The sequence below is a fragment of the Haliotis cracherodii genome, unplaced genomic scaffold, assembly GCF_022045235.1.
Source record: "Haliotis cracherodii isolate W230 unplaced genomic scaffold, xgHalCrac1.p SCAF_6, whole genome shotgun sequence".
Classification (NCBI taxonomy): domain Eukaryota; kingdom Metazoa; phylum Mollusca; class Gastropoda; order Lepetellida; family Haliotidae; genus Haliotis; species Haliotis cracherodii.
Genome location: NW_027266319.1, coordinates 68,920,282 through 68,946,248, shown reverse-complemented (window position 1 = coordinate 68,946,248; position 25,967 = coordinate 68,920,282). Strand labels below are relative to the sequence as shown.

Sequence of the window (25,967 nt, the reverse complement as noted above, 5' to 3'; positions counted from 1 at the left end):
ATCCTACAGTGTCCACACTAAAGACATTTAATCCTACAGTGTCCACACTAATGACATTTTATCGTACAGTGTCCACACTAAAGACATTTTATCCTACAGTGTCCATACTAAAGAACTTACCAGCTGTTTCTAATTTCTAACAGTAGGCTTATCCCAAGGACCCCCTGAATCTCATTCTCAATACTGAATATGACTTTAATGACATCATAATATGTAAAGATGCAGATCTATTTTTAGAAGATAACATTGTTGGGACTGCCCTTCAGTTCAGACCAACTCACCAGGACACATAATGAGGCAGGCTGAGAACAATCCGATCTCGCTGTCGGTCAAGTTCAGGGGGTTGAGCTCCCCTGCGACCTTGAAGAACTCTTGAAAGAAGTTTCCCATCGGCATCGACATGATAACTTGCCTGCAAACAAGATCCACGTGAAGATACATTATCCGATGTCTAAATAAATGTACCAAAACAATGTCACTTCCGATGTGGTGATCGAAAACCAAACACTGTTACTTATGATTTATTTGATGTGATCACCCTGACAACGGAGAGGCTTCGCATAGAAAGTCTTGTTCTATATTCCCTAGGTTAAAGTATGCTGAAGTTTACCTCACAATCGAAACAATATGATAAACATCAATATGCAGAGTGGTTCTGAAATGAGTTCAGCCAGCAAGGGGTACCCGGTAGGATGAGATGGCAATGTGGTCGTTAACCTTCTAGCCCGTAACAGGCAGCATGATTTGCATAACACCCAGGGAGCTGAGAATGACCGGGGTAATAATAGCGCTTTGAGCATGCCGGAGTGGTGTGGAAATATGTGCAATATAAATAACCTATTATTATTATTATTGTTGTTGTTGTTGTTCAGTCTACTCACTTTGGACACTTCATCTTGTGCGATGGGTCCAGCATTTCCTCTGTTTCTACGTCGACCAGCATCGTGAAGCGTGTCATCATCACTTCAAAGGATCCTTGCTTCAGGAGTTTAATCTGGTCCTCCTGCTCAATCTCCGTGAAGCCTGCACACAAATATTTAATATCTAATATTTCTAATATCGACTAATTCTGGTTTTATAGTGCTGGCACACTGAGATGCCATGCCACAGTTTAACATGGATAAACCCAATCAGACACAGTATACAGACTCTTTGTTTTATCCTCTAAATGCCCAGTGCCAGACAACGTAACAAGTTCCATCTTTTAACATGTTTGTGAGTGAGTGAATGAGTGAGTTGGGTTTAACACCTCTTTAAACAGTATTCCAGTTATATCGCGGCGTGTCAGCTTAATGTGGGAGGAAAACCGGAGTGATGCAGGTCTCAGACGTTTACCACTTCGGTGAAATCCACGAGCATGGGTATGGTGCTGACAAACCTAGAAACATAATCGGGGCAAACTGGGATTCGAACCCACAATCATAGGTTTCTGGCTCTGCACAGCGAATCACGGCGCCTTAGACGACACTAGTCTGGGACACCCGTGCCCCTAACATGTTTGTGTATGACAGGTCTGGGAATCGAACCACCAACCTCCCGCTCACAGGGTGGACGCTCTATCCACTCGACCACTAGAATCCCATGAGGACTTTGGTTTCAGAGATCAAGACATATCTTTTTAGACTAACAGATTTTTGACCCATATAACTTGCTACATTGATACATTAATATGTGCTGTATAACTTGCTACATTGATAAATTAATTAGTCGTTTGTTTGTTGTTTTACACCGCACTCAGCAATATTCCAGCTACAAGACAGCAGTCTGTAAATAATCAAGTCTGGACCAGACAATCCAGTGATTGACATCATGAGCATCCATCCACTCAATTTGAATACAATGACACGCATCAACCAAGTCAACGAGCCTGACCACCTGATCCTGTTAGTCGCCTCTAATGACAAGTATAGTCGCCTTTTATGGCAAGCAGGCGTTGCTGAAAATCTATTCTACCCCAGATCTTCACGGGTCACCATGAGGATGCTGCTTACAAACCAACAAAAATTATCACTGGATCCCTGCACACCTAAGGGAGACAACTCTGCAGAGCTGTGTCACAGTTTTACCAACTGTGCATCCATTCTACAAAATTGTTCATCCAATCCATTTTAGCGGATGACCAGTATGGCTCACGAGGGACCAACTTCTCCCCCAGAACCCCGACTACCTCTCCCCCACTTACCTGGCAACTTCTTGCAGAACTTGACAACATTGGTGATCTCGGGGACCATCTGGGACAGGAAGCCCTGCCACATGGAGTCCGCACTCAGGGACAACTTGCTCATGTCGGGCTGCAACAAACACAACACGCAACATCAGCACAGGACCAAGATTTAACACAGCAACATCACCATCGGACCGTACCATAGATTGTGTCCAGGTTAACAAGGATCTAATGTAGGTTAAGAGCTTCTTCACTGGGAACTTATTATACTTTAACAGAATTATTCTACTTTCAAAAAATTAATTCTTAATTATTTTCGGCAGTTTATGGAAGAATAAACAAAAGTGTAATTTCTCGGTTAGCCAATCACTTACAATTGATCTATATATGGTTTTGATGGATTTGACACAATATTTTATTAACGTTAATGGAAAGATGTATTTAAAGCAACAAGCATGCATGAACACACAATGCCATTTAGAAAGTGGTCAAATGTAACAAATGTTATTTTTGGGATAACACTTTCTTTGTAAAGTACAGATTCTCGTACTTTTTGGGGTTGAGTCCCGTCCGGGGACTAAAAAAAGTACGAGAATCGGTACTTTACAAAGAAAGTGTTATCCCAAATATAACATTTGTAATAAGCATGCAGTAACCCCAGACATCTCACCATCTGTATCGGCATTGTGGAGTTTCTCAGTCGCTCATTGGCATCCTGCACGGACTTGATGGTGTTGAGGGAGGTGCTGAGATGAGCTGTGGTGACTGCTTCCTGTACCTGCTGAATCAACTGCCTCCGCGACCCCACCGGCGTCTGCTTCGCCTCATCCAGCATCCGCAACACTTCCATCGCCTGGTTGCCATTGGAATCAGGGAAGTCGCAGGCACCTGTAGACGTGGGCTCGGTCTTGATGGTGACGGGGCAGTCTTGGGGCATGATGTAGGGCATGGGCAGAGGGGCGTTGAGGTTGGACGATGTGGACATTGGGCTTGGCGTGTTGGGCAGGGTCGTACTGGACATTGGGCTGGAGATGTTGGACACGTGAGTGCTTGGCATGTTGTGTCCAATCTGCGTGTTCGTCATGCCAAGAGGGTGCTGCTGCTGCTGCTGGTGTTGCTGCTGCTGCTGCTGCTGGTGACCCAGAGTAGTGTTGGCATTGTAGGTCGTGGTAGGTGGCATGGTGTTCATGTTGGTGTTGTCCATCATCTGGTTGTTGTTGAGCATCTGTGGATGGTTGTTGTCGTGAAGGGGAGACTGGCTCTTGCTGCTAGCCGGGCTACTCATGCTGGAGTACCCCGACTCGTTCCCGAACGGGATCATGCCCTGTGTGTACGTGTTCTGGTTCCCGTCAAGGGTTGTGTGAGTTGTGTTGGTGGTGCTTGTGGACCCCGTGGTGCTGTTCTTGGCGTGCTCACGGAAGCTGGCCTGTGCTGCCGAGAGAAAGGCCTGCATCAGCTCCGACTTGAAGGTGCCGTTAGCTTGGAGGAGTTTCTGAAGTTCTGCCATTCTGAGTCTGTAGAGTTCTGCTGGGGAGGGGTACGGTGCTATTGGAAGGTTGACTTGATGAGATCGCTGTGAATCGCCGCTTACGTCTTTCAGTCGTTTGGGACGTCGACCAAGGCGTGAGGCTGAAATGAAACAAGGAATCGTGAATCCTTGAAATAAGTACATTTAGCTGTCATAACATCCCTTTGTCACCAGTATCTATAATCACTGCAGTCTTCAGTATCAATTATAAACCAGGATAGGTTGCTGGGGACCTGTTCTTACCCGGAATCCAGCAGAGATGACACTTACTCAGCAACACACAACATTCCTTGTGAATCATGGACCTTAGAGTTTATCATCGAACAGAAGTCAAAGCTCTACTGCAGCAACTGTATCGCTGCTATATCAGGCTAAATAAAGATGGACTCCACACCACCCCTTCCCTACCCTCCAGTGTGATGGCCTACCCCTTCCCTACCCTCCAGTGTGATGGCCTACCCCTTCCCTACCCTCCAGTGTGATGGCCTACCCCTTCCCTACCCTCCAGTGTGATGGCCTACCCCTTCCCTACCCTCCAGTGTCAGGGTCATGGCCTACCCCTTCCCTACCCTCCAGTGTGATGGCCTACCCCTTCCCTACCCTCCAGTGTGATGGCCTACCCCTTCCCTACCCTCCAGTGTGATGGCCTATCCCTTCCCTACCCTCCAGTGTGATGGCCTACCCCTTCCCTACCCTCCAGTGTGATGGCCTACCCCTTCCCTACCCTCCAGTGTCATGGCCTACCCCTTCCCTACCCTCCAGTGTCATGGCCTACCCCTTCCCTACCCTCCAGTGTCATGGCCTACCCCTTCCCTACCCTCCAGTGTCAGGGTCATGGCCTACCCCTTCCCTACCCTCCAGTGTGATGGCCTACCCCTTCCCTACCCTCCAGTGTGATGGCCTACCCCTTCCCTACCCTCCAGTGTGATGGCCTATCCCTTCCCTACCCTCCAGTGTGATGGCCTACCCCTTCCCTACCCTCCAGTGTGATGGCCTACCCCTTCCCTACCCTCCAGTGTCATGGCCTACCCCTTCCCTACCCTCCAGTGTCATGGCCTACCCCTTCCCTACCCTCCAGTGTCATGGCCTACCCCTTCCCTACCCTCCAGTGTCATGGTCTACCCCTTCCCTGTCTAGTGGTTGATAGTGAGGCAGCCACTGATGATGTTTCATCACATTGACACACAAACACATATTGGTCGACAATCTCTCGACTGTTAACTTCGTCTGGCTTGTTCTCATTGTGTTGCCAGATAAATACAAGTAGAAATAATCATCTTAATTTTGTCACTTTATGGTTTAAGTTTGTCAGAATACTTCCAATTTTCATCTTTCAATTTCTTACCCTGAAACGTGTTCTAAACAGCTTGAAACAAACACTAAATTGAGTTAATGCTTCCTACAAACAGAAAGCCGAGGAAGAATGTACAGGTTGACCGTCAAATTGTTTAAATACCGTTTACAAGCAGTTGGTTGTATTTAAAGAGTTTAGTTTTTGTAAATGGCTGACAAGCCAGGATAGGTTGTAGCCTGCATGTAGTATACTGTATACTGCTCAGACATGTTGTAGTCTGCATGTTGTATACTGACTAGTGCTCAGACAGGTTGTAGCCTGCATGTAGTATACTGTATACTGCTCAGACAGGTTGTAGCCTGCATGTAGTATACTGTATACTGCTCAGACAGATTGTAGTCTGCATGTAGTATACTGAATGCTGCTCAGACAGGTTGTAGCCTGCATGTAGTATACTGTATACTGCTCAGACAGGTTGTAGTCTGCATGTAGTATACTGCACAGACAGGTTGTAGTCTGCATGTAGTATACTGTATACTGCCTAGACAGGTTGTAGCCTGCACACACTTGGATCCACTTTCAAATATTTGACTATCATGCTCACTTTTAAGAGTGAAACATCATTTATCGCAGACAGCTAGCTCATCACACAGAATTTGTCACAAAGATTGTCAACATATTCCAGAAACCACATTGATATAACACACCCTAACCCTTGCCAATAAGGAACCAACAAACCTCACAGTTGCTGTAACACTAACATTTCTACAAGTCCTGATACACTAGTATTGATAACTCATAACACAATCTCCCATAACAGTCACACATCAGTATCAATAATTCATAACACAATCTCCCATAACAGTCACACATCAGTATCGATAACTCATAACACTCTGTTCTGATGCATGTACATAGAAACTCTAGTATTGATATTACAGTAAGCTGTACACAAATACAGATATTTAAACATACACCAGTATTGAGAAAACACCCAGCATTAGAAACTGGCACTAGTCCTTTGCCAAACTGCCCAATAGTTAAGGTATCATGATGAGAAATTTGACATTTTTAAGGATTTTGCTCTATGTTATCATGTAAGGACAAGTGGACATGTGTCAGTTACCCCCCATGCTGTTACAAATGCTATACATGAATACCGGGAGCCCTGTCAACACCGGTACATCGATGCAGTAACAAAACACAAAGCCCTGCTAAGACCTGGTTGAGAGACGAAGGAGATGAAAGCATGCCCCGCCCCACCCCCAGCTGGGGATGGAGAGAGCTACAAGCTGCTTACCTTCGCTGATGGCTCGGACAGGAAGAGTGAAGCTCACAGATCACTGTCTCAATTTATACCCCTCCAGTCAGATCAGCTAATGATGACTGAGGGGGGATAGGGGGGAATAGCGAGGGCAAGTTCACGCTGACCACTGCCTGACCAGGGTCAGGAGTCCTTGCAATGGCCATTCACAGCAGTCTTCTAAAGCTTAATCCCATTGTTGTCAAGATCAATAACCGCCTGCTGTGGAGAGACAATTGAATGGGGCCCCGAGAAGAACCTGTCACCCCTTGAGGAATTGTTGTAAAGTCTTGGGAACTGAAGATTGTGCATATATTAACATAGATGTGAGGGGGGACTAGTGAGTGGCTGGCAGCCGCCCCTTCGTCACTCGACACCATCAGCTGCCGGTTACATGACCAAGGCTTCAGGCGGGTTGGTGTGATGGAGAACTCTGAGATAAGGATATCTCAACAAGATGTCATTTCCAGATTTTTTTGAGAAATTCGGTCAGCAGGTTCCATAAAAAACCTGTTTTGTTTCAAAATCAAATAACTCGGTAAAAGATTTCCAAGAAAGGGGTCAGACCTCCATAAGACGGTACTTGGCGCCCTATTTATTCATGCTATTGGCATCCACATAATGTTATGCATCCCTCATGATACCAATGTTTTAACATCTTCACAACAATGTTCAAGCCAAGCGAATATTTCCCTCCATTAATGTTTAGCATATTTAAAACTAAGGACTGTTGGTTAACTATTAAAGTGAACTGTTTGATTGGTATGTAGAGACTAGATCTTCTAAAGATGACAGCTTCATAATAATACAAAGAAGTGCATCAAAATAGAAAATAGAACTAATTTATTCATTGATGTACTAAGTTCTAGAGTAGCAGATTATTCAGGAATGTAACAAATGTAGGAAGTTATTCAGGAATGTAACAAATGTAGGAAGTTATTCAGGAATGTAACAAATGTAGGAAGTTATTCAGTAATGTAACAAATGTAGGAAGTTATTCAGTAATGTAACAAATGTAGGAAGTTATTCAGGAATGTAACAAATGTAGGAAGTTATTCAGGAATGTAACAAATGTAGAAAGTTTTCAGTAATGTAACAAATGTAGGAAGTTATTCAGGAATGTAACAAATGTAGGAAGTTATTCAGTAATGTAACAAATGTAGGAAGTTATTCAGTAATGTAACAAATGTAGGAAGTTATTCAGTAACATAACAAATGTAGGAAGTTATTCAGTAATATAACAATTGTAGAAAGTTATTCAGTAAGGTAACAAATGTAGGAAGTTATTCAGTAATGTAACAAATGTAGGAAATTATTCAGAAATGTAACAAATGTAGGAAGTTATTCAGGAATGTAACAAATGTAGGAAGTTATTCAGTAATATAACAATTGTAGGAAGTTATTCAGTAATGTAACAAATGTAGGAAGTTATTCAGCAACATAACAAATGTAGGAAGTTATTCAGTAATATAACAATTGTAGAAAGTTATTCAGTAATGTAACAAATGTAGGAAGTTATTCAGTAATGTAACAAATGTAGGAAGTTATTCAAGAATGTAACAAATGTAGGAAGTTATTCAGGAATGTAACAAATGTAGAAAGTTATGCAGTAATGTAACAAATGTAGGAAGTTATTCAGTAATGTAACAAATGTAGGAAGTTATTCAGGAATGTAACAAATGTAGGAAGTTATTCAGGAATGTAACAAATGTAGGAAGTTATTCAGTAATGTAACAAATGTAGGAAGTTATTCAGAAATGTAACAAATGTAGGAAGTTATTCAGTAATATAACAAATGTAGGAAGTTATTCAGTAATATAACAATTGTAGAAAGTTATTCAGTAATGTAACAAATGTAGGAAGTTATTCAGGAATGTAACAAATGTAGGAAGTTATGCAGTAATGTAACAAATGTAGGAAGTTATGCAGTAATGTAACAAATGTAGGAAGTTATTCAGTAATGTAACAAATGTTGGAAGTTATTCAGGAATGTAACAAATGTAGAAAGTTTTCAGTAATGTAACAAATGTAGGAAGTTATTCAGTAATGTAACAAATGTAGGAAGTTATGCAGTAATGTAACAAATGTAGGAAGTTATTCAGTAATGTAACAAATGTAGGAAGCTATTCAGGAATGTAACAAATGTAGGAAGTTATTCAGGAATGTAACAAATGTAGGAAGTTATTCAGGAATGTAACAAATGTAGAAAGTTTTCAGTAATGTAACAAATGTAGGAAGTTATTCAGTAATGTAACAAATGTAGGAAGTTATTCAGTAATGTAACAAATGTAGGAAGTTATTCAGTAACATAACAAATGTAGGAAGTTATTCAGTAATATAACAAATGTAGGAAGTTATTCAGTAATGTAACAAATGTAGGAAGTTATTCAGTAATGTAACAAATGTAGGAAGTTATTCAGTAATGTAACAAATGTAGGAAGTTATCCAGTAATGTAACAAATGGAGGAAGCTATTCAGTAATATAACAATTGTAGGAAGTTATTCAGTAATGTAACAAATGTAGGAAGTTATACAGTAATGTAACAAATGTAGGAAGTTATTCAGTAATGTAACAAATGTAGGAAGTTATTCAGTAATGCAACAAATGTTGGGAGTTATTCAGTAATGTAACAAATGTTGGAAATTATTCAGTAATGTTACACTGTAGCAAGTTATTTAGTAATGTAACACTGTATCAAGTTATTCAGTAATGTAACACTAGCAAGTTATTCAGTAATGTAACTGTAGCAAATTATTCAGTAATGTAACTGTAGCAAGTTATTCAGTAATGTAACACTGTAGCAAGTTATTCAGTAATGTAACTGTAGCAAGTTATTAAGTAATGTAACACTGTATCAAGTTATTCAGTAATGTAACACTGTAACAAGTTATTCAGTTATGTAACACTGTAACAAAGTTATTCATTATTCAGTTAAGTAACACTGTAGGAAGTTATTCAGTAATGTAACAAATGTAGGAAGTTATGCAGTAATGTAACAAATGTAGGAAGTTATTCAGTAATGTAACAAATGTAGGACGTTATTCAGGAATGTAACAAATGTAGGAAGTTATGCAGTAATGTAACAAATGTAGGAAGTTATTCAGTAATGTAACAAATGTAGGAAGTTATTCAGTAATGTAACAAATGTAGGAAGTTATTCAGTAATGTAACACATGTAGGAAGTTATTCAGTAATGTAACAAATGTAGGAAAATATGCATTAATGTAACAAATGTAGGAAGTTATTCAGTAATGTAACAAATGTAGGAAGTTATTCAGTAATGTAACAAATGTAGGAAGTTATTCAGTAATGTAACAACTGTAGGAGGTTATTCAGTAATGTAACAAATGTAGGAAGTTATTTAGTAATGTAACAAATGTAGGAAGTTATTCAGTAATGTAACAAATGTAGGAAGTTATTCAGTAATGTAACAAATGTAGGAAGTTATTCAGTAATGTAACAAATGTAGGAAGTTATGCATTAATGTAACAAATGTAGGAAGTTATTCAGTAATGTAACAAATGTAGGAAGTTATTCAGTAATATAACCAATGTAGGAAGTTATTCAGTAATGTAACAAATGTAGGAAGTTATGCATGAATGTATCTGTAGCAAGTTATTCAGTAATGTAACACTGTAGCAAGTTATTCAGTAATGTAACACTGTAACAAGTTATTCAGTAATGTAACACTGTAGCATGTTATTCAGTAATGTAACACTGTAACAAGTTATTCAGTTATGTAACACTGTAGCAAGTTATTCAGTAATGTAACACTGTAGCAAGTTATTCAGTAATGTAACACTGTAGCAAGTTATTCGGTAATGTAACACTGTAAGAAGTTATTTTGTTATGTAACACTGTAGCAAGTTATTTAGTAATGTAACACTGTAGCAAGTTATTCAGTAATGTAACACTGTAGCAAGTTATTCAGTAATGTAACACTGTAACAAGTTATTCAGTTATGTAACACTGTAGCAAGTTATTTAGTAATGTAACACTGTAGCAAGTTATTCAGTAATGTAACACTGTAGCAAGTTATTCAGTAATGTAACTGTAGCAAGTTATTTAGTAATGTAACACTGTAGGAAGTTATTCAGTAATGTTACACAGTAGCCAGTTATTCAGTAATGTAACACTGTAGCAAGTTATTGAGTAATGTAACAATGTAGCCAGTTATTCAGTAATGTTACACTGTAGCAAGTTATTTAGTAATGTAACACTGTAGCAAGTTCTTTAGTAATGTAACACTGTAGCAAGTTATTCAGTTATGTAACACTGTAGCAAGTTATTCAGTAATGTAACTGTAGCAAGTTATTTAGTAATGTAACACTGTAGGAAGTTATTCAGTAATGTTACACTGTAGCAAGTTATTCAGTAATGTAACACTGTAGCAAGTTATTCAGTAATGTAACACTGTAGCAAGTTATTCAGTAATGTAACAAATGTAGGAAGTTATGCATTAATGTAACAAATGTAGGAAGTTATTCAGTAATGTAACAAATGTAGGAAGTTATTCAGAAATGTAACAAATGTAGGAAGTTATTCAGGAATGTAACAAATGTAGGAAGTTATTCAGTAATGTAACAAATGTAGGAAGTTATTTAGTAATGTAACAAATGTAGGAAGTTATTCAGTAATGTAACAAATGTAGGAAGTTATTCAGTAATGTAACACTGTAGCAAGTTATTTAGTAATGTAACTGTAGCAAGTTATTCAGTAATGTAACAACTGTAGGAAGTTATTCAGTAATGTTACACTGTAGGAAGTTATTCAGTAATGTAACACTGTAGCAAGTTATTCAGTAATGTAACACTGTAGCAAGTTATTCAGTAATGTAACAAATGTAGGAAGTTATGCATTAATGTAACAAATGTAGGAAGTTATTCAGTAATGTAACAACTGTAGGAAGTTATTCAGTAATGTAACAAATGTAGGAAGTTATTCAGTAATGTAACAAATGTAGGAAGTTATTCAGTAATGTAACAAATGTAGGAAGTTATGCATTAATGTAACAAATGTAGGAAGTTATTCAGTAATGTAACAAATGTAGGAAGTTATTCATTAATGTAACAAATGTAGGAAGTTATTCAGTAATGTAACAAATGTAGGAAGTTATTCAGTAATGTAACACTGTAGCAAGTTATTTAGTAATGTAACTGTAGCAAGTTATTCAGTAATGTAACAACTGTAGGAAGTTATTCAGTAATGTAACACTGTAGCAAGTTATTTAGTAATGTAACACATGTAGGAAGTTATTCAGTAATGTAACAAATGTAGGAAGTTATTCAGTAATGTAACAAATGTTGGACGTTATTCAGTAATGTAACAGATGTTGGACGTTATTCAGTAATGTAACAAATGTAGGAAGTTATTCAGTAATGTAACAAATGTAGGAAGTTATGCATTAATGTAACAAATGTAGGAAGTTATTCAGTAATGTAGCAAATGTAGGAAGTTATTCAGTAATGTAACAAATGTAGGAAGTTATTCAGTAATGTAACAAATGTAGGAAGTTATTCAGTAATGTTACACTGTAGCAAGTTATTTAGTAATGTAACACTGTAGCAAGTTATTCAGTAATGTAACACTGTAGCAAGTTATTCAGTAATGTAACACTGTAGCAAGTTATTCAGTAATGTAACACTGCAGCAAGTTATTCAGTAATGTAACTGTAGCAAGTTATTTAGTAATGTAACACTGTAGGAAGTTATTCAGTAATGTTACACTCTAGCAAGTTATTCAGTAATGTAACACTGTAGGAAGTTATTCAGTAATGTAACACTGTAGCAAGTTATTCAGTAACGTAACAAATGTAGGAAGTTATGCATTAATGTAACAAATGTAGGAAGTTATTCAGTAATGTAACAAATGTAAGAAGTTATTCAGTAATGTAACAAATGTAGGAAGTTATGCATTAATGTAACAAATGTAGGAAGTTATTCAGTAATGTAACAAATGTAAGAAGTTATTCAGTAATGTAACAAATGTAGGAAGTTATTCAGTAATGTAACAAATGTAGGAAGTTATTCAGTAATGTAACAAATGTAGGAAGTTATTCAGTAATGTAACAAATGTTGGACGTTATTCAGTAATGTAACAACTGTAGGAAGTTATTCAGTAATGTAACAAATGTAGGAAGTTATTCAGTAATGTAGCAAATGTAGGAAGTTATTCAGTAATGTAACAAATGTAGAAAGTTATTCAGTAATGTTACACTGTAGCAAGTTATTTAGTAATGTAACACTGTAGCAAGTTATTCAGTAATGTAACACTGTATCAAGTTATTCAGTAATGTAACACTGTAACAAGTTATTCAGTTATGTAACACTGTAACAAGTTATTCAGTTAAGCAACAGTGTAGCAAGTTATTCAGTAAGGTATCGACCCATGAATATCCGGGGTAGAATAGGTGTTCAACAACCCATGCTTGCCGTAAAAAGGCGTCTATTCTTGTCGTAGGAGGAGACTAACGGGATCGGCTGGTCAGGCTCGCTGACTTGGTTGATGCATCCCAAATGAGTAGATCGATGCTTATGATGTCAATCACTGGATTGTCTGGCCCAGACTTAATTATTTCTAGATCGCCGCCATGTAGCTGGAATATTGTTGAGGGAAGCGTTAAACAACAAACAAACAACTTATTAATTTATCGATGTAGCAGGTTATACAGTACATATTAATGCATCAATGTAGCAAATTATAGGGGCCACAGTTATGTAAGTTTAAACAAATATGTCTTGATCACTGAAATCAAAGTCTGGGTTTCCTGTCTTGGACCATTGTGTCTCATGTGTTTGATTCCGATCATATATCAATCTGGCATTAAACATAACAACTTCCATTTGCATTAGGAATATGATCAAATGAATCGGATGGAAGGCTTGAAATCTATTGCCTTGCCTTCATATTTCAACAATATTGGCACATGTGACTTTGTAAAGGAAAGCGACAAACCCAACAAGAAATCTCTGCCAAGTCGATTGTACGATTCCATATATCACTATATCATGGGCATCTGTTTGTGAAGCATTTGTTTCCGAAACACAAACACAAGCTAAATGTTCACTAATTTGGGGAAATACCCAATAGAGTGATGAATAAATGAGTGAAAAAATATTGGTTACCCAAAGAAAAATGTAATAACCCAATTAAAATAAAAACCCTAGAGTAAAAACTCAGTTGCTCAAAAAGTTATCGGGAGCTCTGTATATGGTTTTATACTGATTGTGGACCAACATCAATGTAGCTTTATAAGCCCTTCTAAACATGCTGACGCTTGTGAACTGTATTTTTATGTTCAGAAGATGCCGTAGAAATCAAATCAAATCCAAAGTCAAAATTTGATTTTTCATGTATCATGTCCCTGATCTCATGGTTGGTCACAATTTAGTAACTGTTATATTTAAAATATGTTTCATGCAGAGACTAGATGTGAGTCTATCTGTTCCTGTGTGGCAAATGCTGCTACTGCTTGCCTGGTGTCAGAGCAGTGACCTGCACATCAACACTGGGTCACGCAGTCCACCGAATTCCCTGACCTCGAGGTCACACAGTAGCCGGCAGACATTTGGGTGGAAAAAAGTCGGGCAGGCCTTAGACTGATATCGATAGCTTCCAGCGTGTTTCTGATCCCAACCCCACACTCACTCACCCCTCCTGCTACGGATCACACCCCAAACCCTGACCCACCCTCTACTGATCACACCCCTACCCTACCACACACATACACACAACCAATCACACCCCAACCTTGACCCCCTTCCCACCCCTTACTGATCAGAATGGACCCTGTGGCTGTGTGACAGTCCTCCAATCACAGCTGCAAGATGTGAGCCTGCATCCCAGCACTCTCACTCACTCACTCACTCACTCACTCACTCACTCACACACACACACACACTCAGTCACTCACTCACTCACTCAGCTGGGATGGGACATTGACAAGAGAGCTCTCCTCATTACAACTAACCCAGCCTTAGGACCAAGAATAAAACTATAGCAATTATCTTATCTTTTCAAATTAAAGGATAATTCTGTAACACATTGGACTTGAAAACAAAAATCTCATAAAGCTTGAAGATAGTTGCATAAAACTGTTCCACTGATTTGTGTCAAATTATTTTTATACGACCTTGACAAGGCTGTTAATATTCACTGAGAAATACAACTTGAGACAACCTTCGACCTTTTCTGTTTCCGACATTCTTCAGTATCCACATGCATCTGCATTTCTTGCTGCAAATGTCCACCAGGTCCCGAAGCAAAGCAAGCACGTACGATTCGACTCGGACTAAATCATGAGCATGTGTTTACAAGAGAAGATAGCAGATGTTCGTCAAAGGTGAGTGTATAACAGCCTCAGTTGGGGGACTCTCGGGGATCTTCGTACAAAGCTCATACTGCAAAAGTTGGGATATTAGTCGATAATCACATATATTATACAATGCAAAGTGTTCCCCAATACTGGTTAGCCTCTTTCAATAGAAATGCATACTGACTCTGAATGAAGGTCATTGACTGCGTTGCACCACTGTATATTTCACGTATGTTCCACTTTCCTGAGGACTTCTTGGTAAACAAGTTTCACTATTTTTTAATTTGATTAGAAAAAGGAAAGAAAACCTGACATCAGGCCAAGAAGCCCTTGTGTTGCGACTAAATTCAATTGAAAACACAAGTTTCAACTGCGACTTCAACCGCATGTGTCTCAATTTACACTGAACTCGATTAAGGAACATTATCATATTGTGAAAATAGTAACACAAATATCATGTAAGTAATCTTCGTCTTCATTACCAAATATAAAGATAGGTCTTCATGAAAATGGATTCTACTTGGACTATGTCACGTGTAGCCACGTTCTACCCTAAGCACTCTCTGAGAACCTAGGTATCTATATTGTGACTGCCTCCGTGGTCTAGTGGTAGAGTGTCCGCCGGGACAGCGGAAGGTCTGGGGTTCAATCCCCGGCCGCATCATACCAAAAGACGTCAAAAGATGGTACTTGTTGTTAACCTGTATGGCGCTATGCATTATTAATGCACTAAGGGGCTAAAACAAGGACAGGCCGGCTCAGAGTCTCTCTCTCTCTCTCTCTCTCTCTCTCACACACACACACACACACACACACCACACCACACCACACCACACCACACCACACCACACATATCATATGTTAAGATACAACTACAGAAAATTTTGTCGATAGGCTTTATTAGGTCAAAGAGAAGAATTATTTTGTTTCGGAATATTCTTTGAGAAATATTTTTTTAATTTTCAAGAATTTGGTTAAGGAAACCAGCAGGTGACAGTAATATTGAAATGGTTGTCTGACTGGACAAATACATCCTGCCAGAGTCTTCATACTGTCTTTACAAGCATCTTGAACAGAAACCACCAGCACATGTACAATACAATAAAGGGAACAATATGTGAAATTGTTTGAAGGGACATGTCAATGTTGTCCAGTGCTGATTCCATGGCACAGAGACCCTGGTGGCTACAAAACAGAGCTTGAAAGTCGAAAGCGTCAATAAAATGCCACACAAACAACACTGCATGAAGAAAACATCCTGCTGTGCCAGCTTCGGTGTTTGGAGGGTTAACAATGTGCCAGTAAGAAGTTATGGAGCAAATCTCTTCAAGCAAACAGCTGAACAAACACAATCTGTGAATGATGTTGATGCCAGACTGGATGTGCTGATGATACAAATAACCAGGACGTCTACATAAACTATCATCAACAAATCTTATCTTGCACAACATCCTACCACAAATGTATCCAAAAGTGTAATTTATGAATTCTATGAAACTCTTATGACTAAAAAGATAAATATATGCGTCATAATTTTGAGAATTATGCTCCTTCACCATTACAACCTGCGTAGTTGCAAGATGACTGATTTATATCGTGCAGTCAAGACTACAACTCATATTAATTCATGACATTATCTTCTACAGCTATTTATTCACTTGCGTAAGTCTGTACTAGGCAAAACAAGGTGACATTTTTCACTCTTCTATCATCGTTAGATAAGTATTTTTTGGTGTTGTTGCTGAAGCCCATGTTAAAAGCCCAGTCTGGTCAATAAGCCACATAACATACATCTAGCCCTAGTCTGGTCAATAAGCCACAAAACATACATCTGAGCCCAGTCTGGTCAATGAGCCACATAACATACATCTAGCCCTGTCTGGTCAATAAGCCACAAAACATACATCTAAGCCCAGTCTGGTCAATAAGCCACATAACATACATCTAGCCCATGTCTGGTCAATAAGCCACATAACATACATCTAGCCCTAGTCTGGTCAATAAGCCACATAACATACATCTAGCCCTAGTCTGGTCAATAAGCCACATAAGATACATCTAGTCCTAGTCTGGTCAATAAGCCACATAAGATACATCTAGCCCTAGTCTGGTCAATAAGCCACATAAGATACATCTAGCCCTAGTCTGGTCAATAAGCCACATAACATACATCTAGCCCTAGTCTGGTCAATAAGCCACATAACATACATCTAGCCCTAGTCTGGTCAATAAGCCACATAACATACATCTAGCCCTAGTCTGGTCAATAAGCCACATAACATACATCTAGCAGTAAAATCAAATTTTAAACCATATACCTATGAAGGAATCAAATACCAGGTGAATATCATCCAGATGAAACAAACGTGACACCTTTCACAAAAGGAAGGGAACAGAAAGGTATTCTAAATACAGACTGTTTGTTTTTGTATTTCTTCCACCTCTTTTTTCTACAACCTCTCCGAAAACAACCGGCATCCCCAGCAACACGTCGTTCTGAGGGCAACAGGGGGACTAATAATATCAACTCCCAGGCCACGGATTCTGGAAAGAAAGCCTCCCTTTGCTTCAATTTTAATTTCTATGTCAAGCTGTATATATAGAACTCCCTTTTGAATAATAATTCCAGCATGCTCGACCCACGTGGGGGCAGCCTTGGGAGAGATGTTTGGAAACCACTGAACTGTGAGCGACCTGACCAAATATGGCCCAACCCACCATCTGATTGGCCAAAAAGAGGTCGAGGCTACTGTGATTGGTGGAGCAGCGTACCTCTGATAGTACCACCGGCTTCAGGCCCAGCTGACTCCACAATCAGCTGATTGAGTCATAAATAGCATTGGTTAACCCTTCCCATGCAGTGTATACAGTCCCAGGATTAGGAAGTTCCCATGTGCTCAAACGTGGAAGTCTTAGAAGCTCTGTGGTCACTCATAACACACCACGCTGGAGTCTAGCCTTCAGCATCTTATCTATATAACATACTGACACTTCTGGGACCAATATAACATACTGACACTGCTGGGACCTATATAACATACAGACACTTCTGGGACCAATATAACATACTAACACTGCTGGGACCAACATAATGTATGGACACCGCTGGGACCTACATAACATACTGACACCGCTGGGACCTATATAACATACAGACACTTCTGGGACCAATATAATGTACGGACACCGCTGGGACCTACATAACATACTGACACCGCTGGGACCTATATAACATACAGACACTTCTGGGACCAATATAATGTACGGACACCGCTGGGACCTACATAACATACTGACACCGCTGGGACCTATATAACATACTAACACTGCTGGGGCCTATATAACATACAGACACCGCTGGGACCTATATAACATACTGACACCGCTGGGACCTATATAACATACTGACACCACTGGGACCTATATAACATACTGACACTGCTGGGGCCTATATAACATACAGACACTTCTGGGACCTATATAACATACAGACACTTCTGGGACCAATATAATGTACGGACACCGCTGGGACATAACATACATGTACTAACACCGCTGGGACCTATATAACATACATGTACTAACACTGCAGGGGCCTATATAACATACTGACACCGCTGGGACCTATATAACATACTGACACCGCTGGGACCTATATAACATACTGACACTGCTGGGACCTATATAACATAACACTGCTGGGACCTATATAACATACTGACACTGCTGGGACCTATATAACATACTGACACTGCTGGGACCTATATAACATACTGACACCGCTGGGACCTATATAACATACATGTACTAACACCGCTGGGACCTATATAACATACATGTACTAACACTGCAGGGGCCTATATAACATACTGACACCGCTGGGACCTATATAACATACTGACACCGCTGGGACCTATATAACATACTGACACCGCTGGGACCTATATAACATACTGACACTGCTGGGACCTATATAACATACTGACACTGCTGGGACCTATATAAGTTATAACATACTAACACTGCTGGGACCTATATGGGTCATTCTCAAAAAATGTCAGAATTTCAACTAAGCAAAAACATCAAAATTGTCTTTTGTAAAATTCCTTTTTTATTGACTCAGTACACAAAGTAACTTCTGAATAATAATGTTAAGCAAAATGACACCTTAATAATCAATGATGTCCTTATTATGATAATTAATTAACACTGAATAGGAAAAATATGTCTGTCCTGTTACCATTTTAACAATTATATTTTCTGTAACAATATTTTTCAAAGTTCAACACAAATCATGTCAGTTCTTGTTTTTAAATGTATTGTTTAATATTTCAATGAGTACAATTAAAAAGAGATTGGATACATTATTTTATGGACAGATTTGTCCAGCATTTGAGTCAAATGAAAACATTTGAATTCATTCAAATCCAATATGACAAACATACCCTGATTATTGCATCTTATATTTGACACATATACTTCATTAGATGATATATGTTTGAATTCAAATATGTTCTTCTGAAAAATAAAAATAAATAATCAGTATATTTCTATTTTAAGTGCTGGTAACAGGACAGACAACGTAGTAACAGGACGGACAATTGAAAGTAACAGGACGGACAATCGGCTTTGATTGCAGATAACTATAATATTCAGGAGTTTCAAGATTTTGAAATATCTGACAAATACGAAAAAAGTATGTGCAATTGATTACACCTGAACATATAAGGTGTAATTAACTGAATATTCTTGTATGTAATCTGAACTATAGAAACCGGTCGGTAACAGGACGGACAACTGAAAGTAACAGGACGGACAAACTTATGTTTGCAGTCAACTATCCTGTTCAGAAGTTCAAAGTTTTGAACTCTGACAAATAAGAAAATGTTTTGCTTAATTAACAGTATCTGATCATATGGATGTTATTAACTGAATGTTCTTCTATGTAATCTGAATGTAGGATACTGGTAGGTAACAGCACAGATGGAAGTAACGCCAAAGACAATAACTTTTGCATTTTGGGTTAATCCCTAGAATTACAAAGAATTTAAATTGATTTAAATTTACACTAAATAGTCATGTGACAGTTTTTGTCATGAAGCAACAACACAATAACCAACTTTATCCATGTCAAACATCAACATAATCTGGAGAAAAAAAACTTGTCAGAAGATTTCCTGTTGAAGCTGTATTCTTTTGCAATTGTATTCGCAAATACTCAAATAAACGGTCTGAAAAGGTGAATTATAGTTTCCTTAAAAGTACAATTCACTTGTATCTATGATTATTTGATTAGTGCCAGAATTAAATGGTGCCTTTCATTCACCCAGAAACCACAGGTTGTTTATTGTTTCTGTTTTATCATATCTGTAATAGCTTCCCAGTAAATGTTTTCAACACTGAAGTGGGAAGCAGTGCCTTCAATCTCCTTTCGTTCAGGAATGATGGTAATAATGTCCTCGTGCTTGTACCAGCATTTGTCCAGCAGGAGTCTTGGCCAAAAGAATCATTTTTGATCCCATTTTTTTGCCAGGCTTGTGCATGCATTCCACATATATATCATAGGTAGAAACATCTATGTATCCAGGATATGGAAAACCATCATATAACACAACCACACATTTTCCAAGACACTCTTCTGTATCATCTGGAACGGATAGTAAAATGTCACTCTCACTTTTCTCAACCTCACCCTTCTCCACCACACCACCTGTCCTCTCCACACTTTTCTCAACCTCACCCTTCTCCACCACACCACCTGTCCTCTCCACCTTTTTCTCACCCTCACCCTTCTCCACCACACCACCTGTCCTCTCCACCTTTTTCTCACCCTCACCCTTCTCCACCACACCATCTGTCCTCTCCACACTTTTCACAACCTCACCCTTTTCCACCACACCACCTGTCTTCTCCACCCTTCTGTTGTTTTTTCATCAGATAACTATCTTGAACAAAGTAGTCTATTTTTTTATGTATATATGTTTTCTTCTAAACTGTGATAAATTTGAAAACATATCTCTTAATGTTTCATAAAATTAGAATATTTAGTGATTGGATAAGAAACATTAGATAAAGATGACCAAATGTCTGTGCTGTTACATGTACTTTTAAGTCTTAACCATTTTTTTTATTTAGCTTGGAAGATTTGTTCAGCCATAGCCTCTTGAATGCCTGTGTTATTTCAAAAGAATTATTTGTGTTAATATGGTAATTATATTATTGATTGGTTATACTAGGAAAGACAGTTTAAGGTGATGATAAGTCTGTGCTGTTACCACGGAATGTCTGTGCTGTTACTTTTTCATCAGATAACTATCTTCAACAAAGTAGTCTATTTTTTATGTATATGTTTTCTTCTAAACTTTGATAAATTTCAAAACATATGTCTTAATGTTTCATAAAATTTGAATATTGAGTGATTGGACAAGAATAGTTAGAAAAAGCTGACCAAATGTCTGTGCTGTTACCAATATTTGTCTCTGCTGTTACTTTTAAGTCTTGAGCAACTTGTTTTTATTCAGCTTGGAAGATTTGTACAACTATAGCCTTTTGAATGTCTGTGTTATTTCAAAAGGAATTATTTGAGTTATTATGGTAATTATATTATTGATTGGTTAAACAAGGAAAGACAGTTTAAGATGATGATAAGTCTGTGCTGTTACCACGGAATGTCTGTCCTGTTACATGTTTGAAGGTAACAGCACAGACAGTAACAGCATAGACAAATTGACATTAATTACAGTTTTTTTTAATGAGACCTCCCTTGAAATGTTGAGACCACATGGCATTGTGAACAGTTCATATTTTCTAATATTCTGAAAAAATGGTTTTAGAAAAAAATATTTGTTTGGGCAAAAATGAGCAGTAACAGCACAGACATAAGAAAAGGGTATTCATGATAGGAATAAACTTCCCTGTCAAGCAGAATTATCCAAGGTCTTCTCTCACTTGAAGGACACTGCTGCCATGATAGTACAGGAAGTAAGCTGTATTTCTGTTATTTTGAATTATGGGAATCTTGAAGGATTATTTATTTTTCAGTTTTGATCCATCTTGGTAACAGGACAGACACTTTTTTATGTACAAGTGTTTCTTACCAAAAACCAATATAAATAAAAGAGTGTATCTTCAAAAGATAATTTTATATCATGAGTTAGAAAGGTAATGTACAATATATAAACATTATTTACATAATATTTTTTATTTTTAGCAACATTAAACAATGTTGATGTGCAAACATAGGGTTACGGACACACCCTTCAGCTCAATTTAACCGCGATTAAGCAGTTTTAATTAAAATAAAATACCTAATAAGAAATACTGAAACTTAACTTTCAGACACCATGGTATGTTCTACAAAAAACACTTGTGTTTAAACATATCTAAAATAAATATTTTAATTGTTATTCAACTCGGACTAAAAAACTCACTTTTTTTGAGAATGACCCATATAACACAACAATGCTGAGGTACCCAGATATGACTCAACAGTTCAGCATGACATTAAACGTAGCAATATTTCAATAGGCCTTGTTGAGTTCCGATACTTATTGTTTCTTGATTAAGATTAAGTTACAGATTAATTGTCCAAGTGAATCAGTTTTGTTATCTTCAATAGTAATTCACAAGGTACAGATAATCTGTGATTCAAAGGTTGCAAATACTGCATCCAACACTATCTGACCCAGGGAATCAGCACCCTTTCAAGGTCCATGTCTTCATCCAACTGGCACCACGGTGCAATGTCAAGGCCATGGGTTGCTCATGCTATTTCCATGTGCGGAACACACCTCCCACATTACATGAGCAGCTCTTATAGCCATCACAAGGAGCAGATTCTATCCTCCTCCCAAGATAACATGACTGGAATAACCATCCAGACCTTGAACACGTCCCGGAGTCAGCAATCCTTCGGCTGGATACACCACCCTGGGAACAATGGAGTCTGGCAACCAGTGCGTGATAGCATCAATCATTGCTGTTGTACAATGACACACAGCATTGTGATGCAGTTAGATCTGAACACAGGCATAGGGTACTGTCAGCTCTGACCACAGACATAGGGTAGCGTCAGCTCTGACCACAGATATAGGGTAGCGTCAGCTCTGACCACAGATATGGGATACCGTCAGCTCACAGATATGGGATACCGTCAGCTCACAGATATGGGATACTGTCAGCTCTGCCTACAGAAGAAACACTGCACACTGACCTTTGACCACTGTTGCGTGTCACCCAGGTACACACACACATTACCAGCTCGACCTCACTTCACTGAACACATTCATTGATGCATATCAACACACTCCAGTGAACTCAGCTACAAACTGAAACACTTGACAAGATCAGTTTCAGATGACATCAGTTGGGGACAATAGATCAGTTTTCAGGAGTTTCCTGAGTATCCAGTCCAGAAATATGGAGGACCATGAATACAGATAAAACAGGGTTAGAAACTAACAGTTTTTCGTCAACTCGTCCTTATAATGATAACATATAGCAAAACCCTTAAAAATGGCAAATTTCTACTAGTCCTTATGATATACCTTTACCTTTGGGCAGTTTGGCAAGGACTATAGGACTAGTGCCAATTTCTAACGCTGTACAACATCCCAATCACAATGTTACCATGATGGTGTACAAGCAGCTTAAACTGAAAATAGGACACAAAATATTGACATGAATCACATTTTTTTATGAACATCTAAGAATCAGTCTATACCAATCATGTTCCATCAATATACCGGTCGTTATACGTCCTAATATTCCCTGCCGTATGAAACTGGAGAACTAAATCACATATTGATTTCAATACTTAATTTATAGATATAGAGCAGCTGGCAAATCCCTCTTGGTGTTGAGCATTGAACCTATCTCACACTGACTACTGTGTTCATACAAGTTGGCCTGCTGTCTGTGAGACTTAAGCCAGGAAGAGTTGTCTCCCCTGACTACCAGCTGCTCTCACGCTGAAGGTGCAACTGCACCAAATTAGAAATCAGTATCAGTTCTTCGACAAGCAGTTTTCATGAAGAGCCTTCAGTGCAGACTGAATCAACTGGCAGCTGTGATTGAATTATTTTGTGTAAGGTTTTCATGTTTTTGTCATGTACATCCATCCAATAGTAAAACTTACCATGTTTTTTTCTATACTGAGTGCTGTCTTTTTGACATGATGCTGAATGCTGAACTACAGATGTTTTCAAGCAACTGACATTTGGTGCGGAACTAGAGGTGGTGTGTTTAGCTTCCTGTACTCGATAAAAAGAGCTGGCAAAGCTGGTCATTTTTAAAAAAAAATTTTACTGCTGCATTAGTTTGCTTGTTTGTTGTTTAACGCTGCACTCAGCAATATTCCAGCTATATGACGGCGGTCTGTAAGAAATCAAATCTGGACCAGACAGTCCAGTGATTGACATTATGGGAACTGATCCACGCAATTGGGATACGATGATATGCATCAACCAAGTCAGCGAGCCTGACCACCCGATCCCGTTAGTCGCCTCTTACGACAAGCATGGGTTGCTGAAGACCTATCCTCCTCCGGACCTTCACGGGTCAAGGCCGGACAGTGCACACAGGGAGATGTAACAGTTGTTGATGCTTAGTTTTGGTTGTGTGGATACTGAACCAGGGAGGAAGAAGCAAGTACTGTGGTGCTGATCACCCCCCAGTCTCCTGGCCATCAGGTCGGACATGTTGGAATTAGGGCTGGCTATCGATATAGATCATAGATGGGAGAGGGCGTTCTAAGCTGTGATAACCAATCCTTTTCATTAGAATAAAATATGATTAAACTAAAAAACTATAGATGATAGAGATCGATAATGGCTAACTACATATTGATCAATTATCGATAAATAGAAGAAGTAACTTTAAGCAAATATGCAAGAAAGTCCCGAAAGAAATCAACATATTTCAATTCCAATAGTGAGCAGTAATCTCCATCAATACCTCACATGATAACGCCTAAAAAAACATTGTTTTTCAGAAAATTTGTCAATAAAAAAAATGGGAACATAAGTCTGAATGTTCATTATTTTATTTTTATTTTTATTTGCATTACAGAGGAACACTCATCCACAATCTGCTTTAAATGCCTTTCATCCTTATCAAAAACTCAACCTTTGTATCAGGAGATTACAGCCAAGAAACTAATGGTTGAAGGGAACTAACTCTATTCATCCTCCCTCCCTGCATCGATACGGAGTTACCTCCCTTTGACTACATTCCTCCCCAACATGCACACCTTGAACTCAGGCTGGTCGTTGACCCTGGTGTGAGAAGTTCAGTACAGGGGAACCCACGCAGGAAGGCTGACTGCACACCCCCACAATCTCTGCTTACTGAGATATTGATCCCCACTTCTGTCTGCCCCTTGTCCGTCACCAATACACAGGGAGTGAACTTTGCAAATGTGTAAAATATTTTTAAGGTCTATGTGTACAAGGTGTTGAAGTGTGAGCGTGGGCTTGAGCTCACCTCAAGTATGTGTAAAATGAGGGAACGTCCCAGGTCCCAGCTTTTGCAGTCTAACACAAATGAAAAGACCCATTCTTTCTGCTAGTACATATAAATACTGTTGATAGAATTATATACAAACTGTAAGGTTGATCCTATTTGTAAGAATGCTGATATTATTTACACTAATGCTTAGTCAATGAAAACATTTCTTTAAAAAAAAAATTAAAAATTTTCTTCAAAAGAACCTTTCCTCTTTTGCTGTTTTCAAGTGGAATCAAGGAAACTAGACTTGGTTTAGTTTGATTTAGACTTGCCTAGGCTTTTGGTTAAAAATTATCTTTTTATATATATAAATTCAATAATTATGGAACAAGACTAGGTATTATTCTCTGAATTGATATATTTTCAGAATTTTTAAAAAACTTTTAAATTTTTTGTTGTTGAAAACTGTACAGCTGAATGGGAAATAAACCACGTGTTGAAAAGTTCCCTGTAGACTGATCATTGTATTAAGTGTATCTGAAACATCCACTGGCTACGGAGCGTGAGAGGATGAAGTCAACCCATGCACTCATCCAGCAGACACAACACGATCAAAGATAAACAACCAGTGGACCTTCAAATGATGACAAGTCAACTTAATGATAAATCAGACACGCATCTCCGTGTGTGACATCAGTTAAATCTATTACAGCTGGGACCAAACAGGCTATTTACACTTGCAGTGCAGAGTACAAGAGGTGTTCAGTTATCACACAGTTCTGGAAATAAGAACAGTATTTTGATTGGTAGGAAGTAGGTCAGTCTCTATTGGATTGGCTGCTGCAGTTTCCACCAAATGCTCTGGCCTAAATATACACCTAGTATGTGACCTCTCAGCTCTCAGGTCAAGGGTAGGC

General features: G+C 38.6%; 1 protein-coding gene across 3 annotated transcripts in view; it reads right to left on the bottom strand.

Annotated features, from left to right (window-relative positions):
* Positions 1–25,967, bottom strand: part of LOC139446134 (nuclear receptor subfamily 1 group D member 2-like) — a 116,749-nt gene that overhangs the window by 3,768 nt on the left and 87,014 nt on the right. For 2 of the 3 annotated variants that reach the window (XM_071227432.1, XM_071227431.1), the window contains exons 4-7: positions 2,835–3,793; positions 2,183–2,291; positions 882–1,023; positions 282–412 (exon numbers count right to left, since the gene is read on the bottom strand). In XM_071227432.1, coding sequence (XP_071083533.1) covers positions 282–412; positions 882–1,023; positions 2,183–2,291; positions 2,835–3,793 — 1,341 coding nt within the window. Of the gene's footprint in view, positions 1–281; positions 413–881; positions 1,024–2,182; positions 2,292–2,834; positions 3,794–6,286; positions 6,390–25,967 lie in introns of those variants that run through there. The other variant, XM_071227433.1, reaches the window with a different exon arrangement.